At 48.8% G+C, this 12,982-nt stretch overlaps 1 protein-coding gene across 1 annotated transcript in view; it reads right to left on the bottom strand.

Moving 5' to 3' along the window:
* Window positions 1-12,982, bottom strand: part of STK24 (serine/threonine kinase 24) — a 111,237-nt gene that overhangs the window by 20,810 nt on the left and 77,445 nt on the right. The window contains 3 exon segments of the mRNA XM_044913530.1: window positions 1,211-1,368; window positions 1,670-1,778; window positions 7,270-7,326. Of these exon segments, the coding sequence (XP_044769465.1) occupies window positions 1,211-1,368; window positions 1,670-1,778; window positions 7,270-7,326 (324 nt within the window).

The raw sequence follows: 12,982 nt of genomic DNA, 5'->3' as shown, positions 1-12,982 counted from the left end.
TAGTCTATACTAATTAGTTTAAGAAGCTGAAGGGGGTGCCTGGGTGGCTCACTTGGTTGAGTGTCTGACTCTTGCTTTCAGCTCAGGTCACGATCTCAGGGTCATGAGACCGAGCCCCAAACAGGGCTCCATGCTCAGCAGGAAGTCTGCTTGAGGATTCTCTCCCCGTCTCTCCGCCCCCTGTTCCTGAGTGCGAGAGTGTGCTGTGTGCTCTAAATCAATCAATCAATCAATCAATCAATCAATCAGGGGCGCCTGGGTGGCTCAGTCAGTTAAGCGTCTGCCTTCGGCTCAGGTCATGATCCCAGGGTCCTGGGATGGAGCCCCATGTCCCTGCTCAGCGGGGAGTCTGCTTCTCCCTCTCCTCCCCACCTGTGCGCTCTCTGTCACTATCTGTCTCTCTCAAATAAATGAAATCTTTAATAAATAAATCTTAAAAAAAAAAAAACAAAGACGACGAAGACGAAGACAAGGACAAAGACAAAAAAAGGTGAAGGCACCGGGGAAAAGAGAACCCAGGAAAAATTGGGAGAGTACAATGTATGACAGGTAAAAACGGTAGAAAAGAGGAATTATGGTTTGCCTCATGTTGGGAAGGAGCCTCTCGGAATAACGATCCTGAGATTTAAAAATAATGAGAGGAACAATCTGGCAATGAATAAAAGCATATTCTTTCCAGATTCTGGTCTTGTATTTTTGTGGACTCTCCACTTCTTTTGTGGGACCCTCTTTCTCTGCCTGTCCCCGAAATATTGCTCAGAGTTCTGCCCAGGGTCCCCTTCCGTCATCCACACCACTCAGGCTCCGAGCACCACCTCTACACGGGACAACCTCCCACCCCTCTCTGCGGACCCACACGCCCACGTGCCTCCACCTAGACGTCGCAGCAGGCCCGAACCCGTTCCTGTCTGGCCACCGTGGTCCTCTGTTCCTCCACACCCACCTCCCAATGTGCTCCTTCCCAGTGTTGCCCATCACCATCAGGCACACAGTGTTTAAGCTAAAAACCTCATCAACTGTGGGCTGGATGGATAAAGGACATTAACTGATGCAGCAGGGAGAGCTGAAGCCTGTTTTTAACCAAGGTCTGAGAGAACTGCCGTTATGTCCTACTTCAAGGAACTCGCTTCACTGCACTGGAAAAGCTGTAAGGATGAAGCAAAAGAGGACAAGCCCCTAGAGCCAGCGGACGTGAAGAGCTGGGCCTTACCTTTGAGTCGTAGGCTGACTGTTTAATGACCTCGGGCGCCATCCAGAAAGGGGTGCCCACGAAGGTATTCCTTTTTATCTGGGTATCCGTCAGCTGGCCCGCCACCCCGAAGTCAGCCAGCTTCACCTCGCCGTGCTCAGAGAGCAGAACATTGGCAGCTGTGAAATAAACCCCGACACGCCTCCTGACGTTATCCGCAGTGTGGTTCCACCCGTTCTCGCTCCAGGAACACGCGCGTCCTCCCGCCAGATCACATGCTCGACAAGAGCAGGCACCAAAGGTACGCTCTTGGGGAAATCCCCCTGGAAGCCACCCCACCCGAGGCATTCGAAGGCTCTCTCCAAACACACGCAGGAGACCCTCCCTCGAGGAGAGACGTACCAGCTAAACTCCACTGCACGTTCCCATGAACATGAAGCCTTAGGACTTCAGAGGAATACGAGCAAGAGGTTTTCCTACCTTTAATATCTCTATGAATCTTCTTCTCCGAATGCAAATAATCAAGTCCTTTCAGTATTTCTCTTAATATGGTAGCAATCTGCGTCTCATCTAAAGGGCCAGGTTCTAACTAGTAAGAAAAGAATGATTAGTGTCACTTAAATGGTCATATTAATTTTTTAAAAAGATTTATTTATTTGAGAGACAGAGAGAGAGAACATGAGCTGGGGGAGAGGGAGAGGGAGAAGCAGGCTCCCCGCTGAGCAGGGAGCCCGATGCGGGGCTCGATCCCAGGACCCTGAGATCACGACCCGAGCCGAAGGCAGACGCTTAACCGACTGAGTCATCCAAGCGCCCCTTAAACGATCATCTTAGAAGTAGTTTGAGATGATAGAACAGGCACATGTTACATGGTCAAGATTAAAACTAAAAACTTCTTCAGTCCCGAAGAGACATTTTGCCTAACAATTAAAACCTCCTGAAAGGACGCCCCCCTGCCCAAGTAAAGAAAGCAGCAGGGAAGAAGACTTTGCAGAAGTCTTTGTTCCCGGGTCAACCGAGACACTGTTCGGGGGACACTACAAGAGCAGCGTGGCCTAACATTAACCAACAGGCCATCTCATTGCTAAACCATGTTGCATATTCATTTTGAAGTCTGTCAGACAGCTCCGCCTGATCGAGTGACCGCTTCAGGGCGCACGGCTCCTTCTCAGCGAGATGCCAAGGCCATCCCTGGCATTCTCCTGCAGAACCGACTGAGCTAGTCCCTACAGATCCTTCTGACTCTGGCTGTCTGCGGCTGACCCTCACTGCGAGCCTCCCGATCCACCCCAGCTGGCTTTCTTCTCCTTCTAGCGCTCTCCGACACACAGTTTAATGGACTCTCTCCTCTCAGCAGAATACGGCTCCGTGCCAGGGGGATTTCCTTCTGCCTTGTTCACTGCAGAAACTTCCAGCGGCTGGAACAGCGCCTGACCTGTAGCAGACACACCTGAAATCCACCACGTTTTAGGTTACCAAGCCTTCAACTGCACAACCCCTACTACACTCCTAAGTCAGGGCACCCTGGAAGCAGACAGAACCTGAGGAATTATTTACACGTGGCTTTCAAACCAGAACCCAGCATTTCCTCACAGCGCCTTCTAGGGCTTCTATGGGGATCCTAGGAACATTTTATTTCAATGTATTCATTATTATCTTTCAAACTAAAACAAAACAAACAAACAAAAACACCAACAGATCGAGCACACTCACATGTATGCATTCAAAATAAAATACACGCCTATTTTACTCTAACATTCGTGGCTCTTAATAACTCAGCTATATTGGGGGCGCCTGGCTGGCTCAGTCGCAAGAGCATGTGACTCTTGATCTTGGGGTTGTGGGTTCAAGCCCCACGTTGGGTGTAGAAATTAAAACAAAACTAAGCTATACGTATAGTGTCTAATACTATTCTTCATGCCAGATCCCATCTTTTGCTGCTCAAATAGCAGGTTAAAGGTATCAACTGCATTTTTTTTTTTAAAGTCAAAAAGGATCCAACACCAGGAAAGAGGAAGAGAAAGCTCCAAGGGACACACTCTGCAACAGCATTAGTCTATCTTCCTCCAGAGAGAGGCAGGCCCGTGCCCAGACAACAGGACTGGGAAGTCCAAGCGTGGGACAGCCCCTCAGTGAGTCACAAAAAGCAGATCTATGTGAATTCCAAAGTTGAAGTTAATGAAGCCTTCCAGTTGTGTCCTTTGATCTGTCTTATCCGCGGAGCCCAAGATTTACCTATATGCCATCCTGCAGACTAGGATTCTCGAGCTGGTCTGGAAGCCAACCATCTTCACCCTGGGGCAAAGTCACTTTCCTCTCTCGGGCCACCTCCAAATGTATAAAACGGCAAGAGGGGATCAGGCTTGCAGTTCTCTTGAGCTCCGACATGGACACCACTGCTACCTCAAAGGGCACGGTGGCAGAGGCCTGAGAAAGCACTCTCACACCCAGACAGCTCCCTACTACCTGCAACCACAACACCCCACTTCCCACCGGAGAATATCCAGGCAATTCTGTCTTTGTCTCCCATCCCCACCTGGAGCCGGCCTCCATGTGGAACCTTGATTCCAGAATGAAAAGCAAGCCCCCCTCCAAATTAACTACCAGACGTGGTCAAAAGGCAATGTTGGCTGAAGGAGGGTGGCCATCTTCCCATCCCAGGCCACCGTGTCCTTAAGATTCAATGCGAGGAATCCAACCACTGCCTAAGAGCCTAAGTAAAAAGACCTGGTAACGACAATGCAGAGGGAAAAAGCGAAAAACAAAATCTGCACACCATACTTCAACAGGCTTATGGCCAAGAATGCGGAGGGGTTACAGAGAGACAGCAGACTACCTCTGAACAGACTGGAACTTTAGACAGGTTTCATTCTGTTAGGGACTGAACTGCTGTGCCGACCCCACCATCGAAAATGCCAATGTTGAAAACCTACCACCCAATGTGATGGTTTTAGGAGGTGGAGCCTCCGGACGGTGATCAGATCATGTGTGTGAAGTTCTCACGAACAGGATTAGTGCCCGTATCAAGGAGAGGCCAGGGCGCTCGCTCTGGGGCTCTCTGTTCTCCCTCATGCAAGGATACAAGACGCCACCTACAAGCCAGGAAGCGAGCCTCACGAGACACCAGATCTGCCCATGCCTTGACCTTGGACTTCCCAGCCTCCAGGACTGTGAGAAATAAATGTTTGTTGGTTAAGCCCCCGGTCCATTGTAATTTGCCATGGTAGCCCAAGCTATGTCAGTGACTGAGTACATGAAGAGAAAAGATGAATCTAGAGCGGAAAAGATGAAGAAAGAGCCAGCAAGATCTACATGCTCTAGGGGATGGCATGGCCCTCTCTGAACAAGGCACACCTGGTCACCTTTCCCTGCGTGGGCCCCGACGCGTGGGGCTCCTCCAAAGTCACACGTACACATATTAGCACTATGCGTCTTACTGGGGAGACATTCAATAAAAGCAAGGTTAATTTTTCAGAAAAATGCCCCAAATCCATATATTCAGTTACATGGTTATACAAATTTTTATATGCAACGATATTCCCATTCTTAAAATCTTTTATAAATAACAGACTCTCACAAAATAATCCTAATAGTTTTCAACATTCAAAAATAATTCTTGTCTCCTATTAATGCGTCCTCATCTTTGCAGGCTGGGGACAGGCCAACAGCAAGGGGACATAAGAAAGATACAACGAAGTCAGAAGTCAGAGGGATGGGAAGGACAGTGTGGGGCCACGGAAGGCCATCGGCTTTGCAGCTGGGCACAACGAGGTCCAAAGTCCAGCTCTATTTGCTAGCTGGGACACCCAACCTCTGAGCGTCTCCATTTGCTCCTCAATTAAAATGAAATGATTAGGGATGTCCAAAAAAGGATGCCTGGTTCTTATCAGGAGAGCCATTAATGTGGACGGTGGATGGCAGTTTGCTCGGACTGATACCACACGAGATTTTTTTTTTTTTTTAAGTGGAGAGTTCTATACCTCCTTCCAATTGTAATGTCTAAAATTTCACAGACTTCAAAGCTCCAACGACAGTTGCCACTAAATAAATTACTGTGGCATTAAGAATGAATAAACCAGAGCACTGAGAGACTACAGCTTCTTCTCTGAAGGGCTCAGTGTTTGAGGAGAGCGTCCCGGCAAACAACATCATGTGTGCCACAGAAGAGATGCACTCAGGGTAACAGTCAATCTAATTACCCAAAATGAGATTATTTTCTATATTCCTGTAGCATTTCCCAAAACAGTCAAAAATGAAAAGCTCTTGGGGCGCCTGGGTGGCTCAGTCGTTAAGCGTCTGCCTTCGGCTCAGGTCATGGTCCCAGGGTCTTGGGATCGAGCCCCGCATCGGGCTCCCTGCTCGGCGGGAAGCCTGCTTCTCCCTCTCCCTCTCCCCCTGCTTGTGTTCCCTGTTCTCGCTGTGTCTGTCAAATAAATAAATAAAAATCTTTTAAAAAAATGAAAAGCTCTTTGTGTCATGTGTATATTTATGGAAAAGATGCAAAGCAAGTCACGAAATTTATCCGGCTATTCTGTTGCTCTTCTCATTTTAATACAATTGTTGATACTATATTAAATTTTCCTTGAAATTTCCCTTTGAACACTACTTTGACTAATTGCTTTTATGGTTTATAACATTATGTGCTATTTTAAAATTGCGTACGTAATACTTTCAGAGATACGTAAGGTTTTAGAGGTTTACCTTCCCCCCAAAAAACTACTAACTGCTACTCCCACTGTGAGAAAGGACTCTCCTTTTAACCAAAGGGCACTCTTTCCTTAGTGGATAAAATCTGTGTTAAGACTACATACAACCACTAAAACACATGGGCTTCTTCTAGCAACCACTCTGAGGAGCAGTGAAAACTGCAGGCCCATCATCCTGACGATGGTCTGCCGGGCCATTCTAACACGAAAGTGACAGACGAGGCCTGTCCCAGAAACTACCACTGACCCCAAAGCCAGCCCTTCCAGGACAGGTAGGAAAAGAGTGCTGAGTACACTGATTTCACTGTGTAACCACCGTGGGGACAAGACGTCAACTGCTAAACAACTGTGTGAGTTTTTAAAAATTTGTTCTGCATATACTGTGTTTCTAGGACAACTTAAGCAATGCTTATGATTCACTGGTTATTGTAAGCATCTGGCCAGAAGCCAACATGCAGCCATGTTTTACCAAGAGCAGCAAGCTGCAGACTGTGGCTCTGAGGTCAGCCCCTCGCTATCTTCCACTAGCTCGCTCGTGGACTGGCACAACAGGCCCAAGCCAGGTAGGAGACAAGACCCCGGGGTGGGCCCAGCTCCACCATCAAATGCACCGCAAGCACCAGCATGAAGAGAAACAGAAGTGCACAGCCCCGCCTGGCCTGACCACGGCTCCGATGGGTGACACCGTCCTGCAATCACACACTGCCTGCCCATCTTACTCCTGAAATCAAGTAAGTTTTAAAAGTCCTGATTCTAATTAGTTACGTTACATATTTTGGATACGTGCATATTTTGGAAGCCAAGCTACTATCTGAAATGGGAAACAATAATGGGATCTCAGTTCCACAAAAGTTAAAACCAGTTTGGAAGACAAGCTACCAAACTGTTAAGTAAGACAATGACAGGCAGAATCCTTCACGGCTTCTATGAATGAATTCACTGGCCTCCCAGGAAACTTGAGCAAAACTGGTTTCAAAAGTAGAACTAGCAGCACCTGGGGGGCTCAGTCAGTTGAGCGTCCAACTCTTGGTTTTGGCTCAGGTCATGACCACAGGGTCATGGGATCCAGCCCCCTGTAGGGCTCTGCGCTCAGTGGGGAGTCTGCTGGAGATTCTCTCCCTCTGCCCTCCCCCCATTCGCGCACGCTCTCTCTCTAAGATAAATCTTTAAAAATAAAAAGGAAAACTATAATTTTCAGGTAATATTTTTAGAAACAGATATTATAAGGAATATTTTGGTCCCCTTTTCATACAACTGAAAAGGGAAACACAAGTGGATAAAAACAGAATTACCTTTACAACCAAGATTTACTGAGAAGAACTTTGGTGGGTATTTGGGGGGGGGGGGGGGGGGGGGGGGGGGGGGGATACTTACAAGATCTAGTGCGGAGCCTCCACCAAGGTATTCCATTATTATCCACAATTTAGTGTCCTACAGAAACAAAAAGAGGGAAATTATTTTTAAAAAACAAAACCAGAAAAAAATTTAAACAATCTCAGGGTTTTTTTTTTCCCACTGTTATTTTGGAAATGAAAATGTTTACAAATATGTAACAGCAAGAAAAGCGTGTGCAAGTGAGTCCCTTGCAGGAAAAGCCACCACGACATCGGTGGGCTTTCACGGTTTGTGCCGGCCTCCGTCAGACGCTTGGAGGCAGCATGTTCTGGACCTGTTGAACCAGAATCTCTGAAGAAGGGGGACTGGGGGTGGGGGGGCGCGGCGCCTTCCCCTTTCAAACTTCAGTCAGTGATCCTCAGGAACAGCTGGGTTTGGGAACCAGTCCCCAAAGCCCATCACAGGGCCAGCAGCGGTCACACACGTGTGTCATTGTCCCCCGCCAGGTGTCAGCCAGGAGGCGCCGGGGCAGGTCAGCACTCCCTGCAAGCTGACGGAAGGGGACGCTCCCGGGGCGGGGGACAGCAGTGCAGCCTTTCATCCGCCCCCTTGTTTTGTAGAAAGGCAGCCCATTTCCAACAGCCCCAAAGCACCACAGTTTTCAGGGAAGAGCAGGCCCTAGCCCAAGTCTTGACTTTGTGTCCTCACCGGTGTCCACTGTGTCTTTTCCCTTCGTCTCTCCTGAAACCACTCAGCTCCATGACTTCCAGAGCTCTTGTTTTAAACACAAATCCCAAAGTGATACTCCCCTGAAAACCAAGCAGCAAGCAAGCAAACCTCCGCCCTGTGCTCAGGGAGGGAGCACTCAGGGATGAGCCAGACCAGGCCTGGGGTCCTGACCCCTCACCTGAGGGATTCAGGGAGTTGTTTCCTCTCCAAGCTTCTGACCTAACCAAGTGCCCGGCCCACAGCAAGCAGGCAAGATCGACAACCAGTGACGTGGATGCGCGTCACAGCTACTGGTGGTGAGTAACCCGTGAGTGTCACTGGGGCTGGGCGACCCGCCACACCCTGGTGTGCATGAACGCACTTAACAGCGGCAGGCTTCGTTACTAACTCAATCCCTTACGCTAGCTGTAGTAGGCACGAAAGAGCTCTCTGGCCCTTTCAGGGTGGAAGCGAGCCCTTCCGCTTCAGCGGAAGTCGGGAAAACCCTCCCCTACACCCTGTGCAAACTTTTACTTTAGCAACCACTGGTCTGCGGTTCATTTTAGATTCACTTGTCTGTGTTCCCCACCAACAGCAAACTAAGTGCCTGGGGACAGTGTCCGGCACCGTCGAGCTCATTACCGTGCACTGTGGTCAAGGACCATATACTCGCTTCAGAGAGGCAATGATACACACCACATTTGTAAAATACAATCCTTGTAAAATTTCAAATAAATTCTGACATCCAGAGTCGACTCTAGGATATTCTAAACAGTCCAAGTTTTACTGCATGGAGAACACTTTCTCAAGCTTTCAAATGCCCTTGACGTCTAGTACAACAAAGACAATTTCAGCAGAGACTGGACAGGGCACAGAAGCCTGAAATGATGTGTTTGGGATCCACCTTCTAGATACAAACATTTTACCCCCTCAGTAACCACCCAGTCATGGACACCTGCTCTGAACAGGTGCACTCACCCCGTCGTCCTGATTTCAAGAGAACTTCCCACCAGAAAGACTATTCTCTGACCTTCCTTCCATTTTGTAAACGAGCCCAATGCCAGGTAGACCTCCAGAGTCCCTGCTCCTGGAGAAATGTCTGTGTTTCTCCTTCTAGGCATTCCAAAAGCATCCTGTCTGACAGAAATAAATTATTCCAGAGAAACGACCAATACCATTTTGGATAACACGGGAACTCTTAAATTCGTTTTCTATTAAAAACTTGGAACTTTACATTTCTATTCCCGTTCCCTTTGTCTTGGCGCTGACCCAGCAGAAACAAAGCTATGAGGCTGGGAAGAGGGGACACCAAGGACCTACTGGAGGGAAGGTACGGAGGGGAGGGCGCCCTGGTGCAGAGTGACCTCCACGGTGTGCCAGAGGCCGATCTTGCAGCCCGCGCTAAACATCTCAGACGCCCCCTAACAGTCAGTGAAGGGCAGCAGAGCAGATGCCCACTTTGGAGTAAGCCCTGGATGTGGGTGGAAAAGGAGCCAGAGAGTAGTTATAGGCTCCTGCAGAGCCCATGGAGAGGTGGCGTGGCTGTGGTGTCATTGCGAGCCGCTGGGGAGGCAGAAGTGACGGGGCCTGGAGGTATCCAGGCAGTCAAGGTCACTCCCAGACGTGGCGTCGCTCAGATGGACACGGGGCACCGCCATCTACTGACAGGGAGCTCCGGGAAGAGGAGGTGGAAGGGGGACGACAAGTTTGGACAGGTGGATGAAGGTATCCACAGGTCATTCATGGAGCAAGAGTGAATCTCCTTTCTCTTTAAAAACAAAACAAAACAAAATACACACTTGTTTTAAAATAACCGATAGCTCGCACTAAATTGCAGTACGAATTCCCGACTCTGTCTTGGTGAAGCAGCCCCTTGCTCGCAGGTGCCCACTCGCCCTGCTCTCATCCCCACCCTCCCCACCCCTGCCCCCAGGATGCACCGAGCTCCAAAGCCCACCAGCCCCCGCACAGCTACTCCCCCAGCCACGAGATGTCCTGGCCGCCCTGCCCCGTGTGCGTCACAGCTCACAGGGCAGCTCCCCTGAGGACACGCACCCAGGGTATCCCCCTCCCTGCTCGGTCCACCAGGCCCAAACGTCTGTCCTCACTCTTCCTCCTGCCTCAGAGAACGAGGTCTGTCTCATCCTCTGTCCAAGAAGAGCCTGCCAACAGTGTTCTCTGTCCCCCCCACCCCCTTCCACCAGCAACCCCCAGTCCCATCACTGATGCCATCACTCGATCTGCCACCTTCCCTTGAACACGCATCCTCCTCCACAGCCCCAATCCTCTGTACTCAATCATTCTCTCCCTTTCTATAGGCTGACTCTCCCACCATGGTCCCGATGAGCCCTAAAAGCTCTGGGTTCTGCTTTGCTCCTCCCTCTCCTAGCTAGAATTCCCGAACTATAACCCCAGCTGCTGGTTTCTTTCCCACCAAAAGGCAAGGGTGCTAGGAATAAATTCTGCCTATCTCCCAACCTGGATGAGGATAGAGATGCTATGAAAACCGGGAAGAGGGCGAAGGGACAGATCGTGGGATCTGGAGACACATAACCTGTGCGCCATCAAGGAACACACCTGCGGGCACCATCCCACCTCCCAGGCAGGACGCACGCACAACACAAGACAGGGAAGGTCTCTTACACTGGCCACGAGTCAGGATTCCGAGAAAGTTCTACCACCATGGATCCTAAAGCAAATGTTCACAAGGGAGTAAATGGATGAGCTGGGGAGAGTGTAGGACGGGCTTTTGCATCAGGCTTTCTCATCCTCAGCACTGACATTTGAGGCCAGGGGAGGCTCCGCTGTCAAGGGGCTACCCTGTGCATGGGTGGGTGTTGAGCAGCATCCCTGGCCCTCTCCCCACTAGATGTCAGTAACATACCCCCAGTCCTGATCACCGACAATGTCTCCAGACATCACCGTGTCTTCTGGGGGCCAGAACCGCCCCCACTGAAAACCCCTGCACTACACGACCAACGTCGAAAAGCTTCAAGTTATCACTGGACCACCAGTGCTGAGCACTCACGCCCTCCTCCTCAGCAGAGCTGCTGCACACCCTTGTCACTTACTCACTGCGAGACAGCCAAGCTTCGAGTTCCTCATCCATAAAAAGATGGTAATAATCTGCTTCTAAACCGCCAAGTTCAACTGACAATATAACGAGATCAAGAACGTGGAAGCACTTTGCGAAGTTCAAGGTACCAAACACACACAAAGTGCTATTAGCTTTATCAACATCACCACCCATAAATGCCTTCAAATAACCCAGTAAAACCAGAACAGCCCAATTAAGTTACTAAATAGTATTTCCCTGCATGGGAGTGTCTGAGCAACATAAAATCTGGAACAATGATTCATACACATTCCACACTGGAATGGAAAAAAAAAAAATTATTGCCCTACAAGCCTGAGACAAGACTGTCTGACAAGGATGGTCTGGCTCGAGGGACACACTTGACCTGTCCTCGGTGACCTAGTGACCAAGCGCTGTCACTGCCCAGACGTGGAATCACGGCCCTCATAAAACCTTCCAAATCATGACTTGTGGGGCACTCTGAGAAAAATAAATCAGAAGCGTTCTTAAAACAAGAATGATTTTAATCAGAATAATTGCATTTTTAAAACATCACGTCAAAAAACGTAAATTATAAGCGACCTGGTGATACAATTCTCTCATAAGTGAAAGAAAATGATTCCTTTATTTAATAAATTCACATTTCAAAATTTAAATGGTACCAAAATGTATACACTGAGAACCTTCCCTCTCACCCCTGGCCCCGGGCTATCCAGCCTCCATCCCCCAATTACCAACACATCTGGTGCAACCTCAGAGAAAATAGTCTACACAAATACCTATAAGCTTTCTCCTCTGTCATGCAGATGGTATCATTCTAAGCACTGCTCTCTACCATGCTTCTCCTTAGAACATTCTATATTTGTCCATAAAGAAATTCCTCTCTCTCTTTTTTTAACCATACCTAACCCATGCCATATGGACAACACTGAGTTGTTTCCAGTCTTTTGCTATTATGAGCCAAGTGTCAAGGAAGAACCTCACATGTTCTCATTTTGGAGAGTTCCTGGAAATCAAACTTAGGTTAAAGGAATCCACTTGAATTTTAACAAATAACAACAAATTACTCTTCAAAGAACCCGTCTCGGTTTGTACCACGTACCACCTCCAGCAACGTATGAGTGCTAATTTCCCCTTTCCTTCTCCAACAGTGTAACAAAACCTTTTCTTGTCATTGTCACGAGCTGAAGTTCGTCCCCCTCCCAAATTCATATGCTTAAGTCCTAACCCCCAGTACCTCAAAATTAGTACAGCCGACCCTTGAACACCAAGGAATTAGAGATGCTAACCCCCCACCCCCTCTGGCAGTCAGATCCACATATAACTTGCAACTCCTCAAAACTTAACTAGGAATAGCCTGCCGCTGATCAGAAGCCTTACTGAGAATATAAACAGCACAGTTTGCATGTTACATGTAATATACACAGCATTCTTATTACAATGTCTGGAGAAAAGGTTATTTGGGGAAAAAACATTGACAGAACTGTAAAAACTTTGCACCTGTAAGTGGACCTGTACAGTTCAAAGGGTCACCTCTATTCGGAGACTGGGTCTTTAAAGAGGTAATTAAGTTAAAACTCAAGTCATCAGGGTGGGCCCTGATCCAGGCCCACTGATGTGCTTCTAGGGGAGGAGGACACAGGCACACACAGCGTGAAGACGGGAGAAGTCCGGCGTCTCCCAGCCAGGAGAGGGGCCTCAGAGGGGGCCGACCCCGCCGATGCCTTGACCTCCGACTTCCAGCCTCCAGAACTGTGAGGAAATAAATGTCGGCTGCTTAAGGCCCCCAGACTGTCGTACTCTGTTACGGCAGCCCTAGAACATGAAGACCGAATCTGTAGGTAGGAAAAAAAAAATGTCTCTCAGGGCGTTTCCTTCTCTGATGGTAGGCTGAACACCTTCATATAATGAAGAGCCGTGATTCCTTTCTTCTCTGTGAACCATCATCTATTTAGATCCTTTGTCCAT

Source organism: Neomonachus schauinslandi, chromosome 3, assembly GCF_002201575.2.
Source record: "Neomonachus schauinslandi chromosome 3, ASM220157v2, whole genome shotgun sequence".
NCBI lineage: Eukaryota > Metazoa > Chordata > Mammalia > Carnivora > Phocidae > Neomonachus > Neomonachus schauinslandi.
The sequence above is the reverse complement of the archived record's forward strand: the minus strand, read 5'-3'. Positions and strand labels throughout refer to the sequence as shown.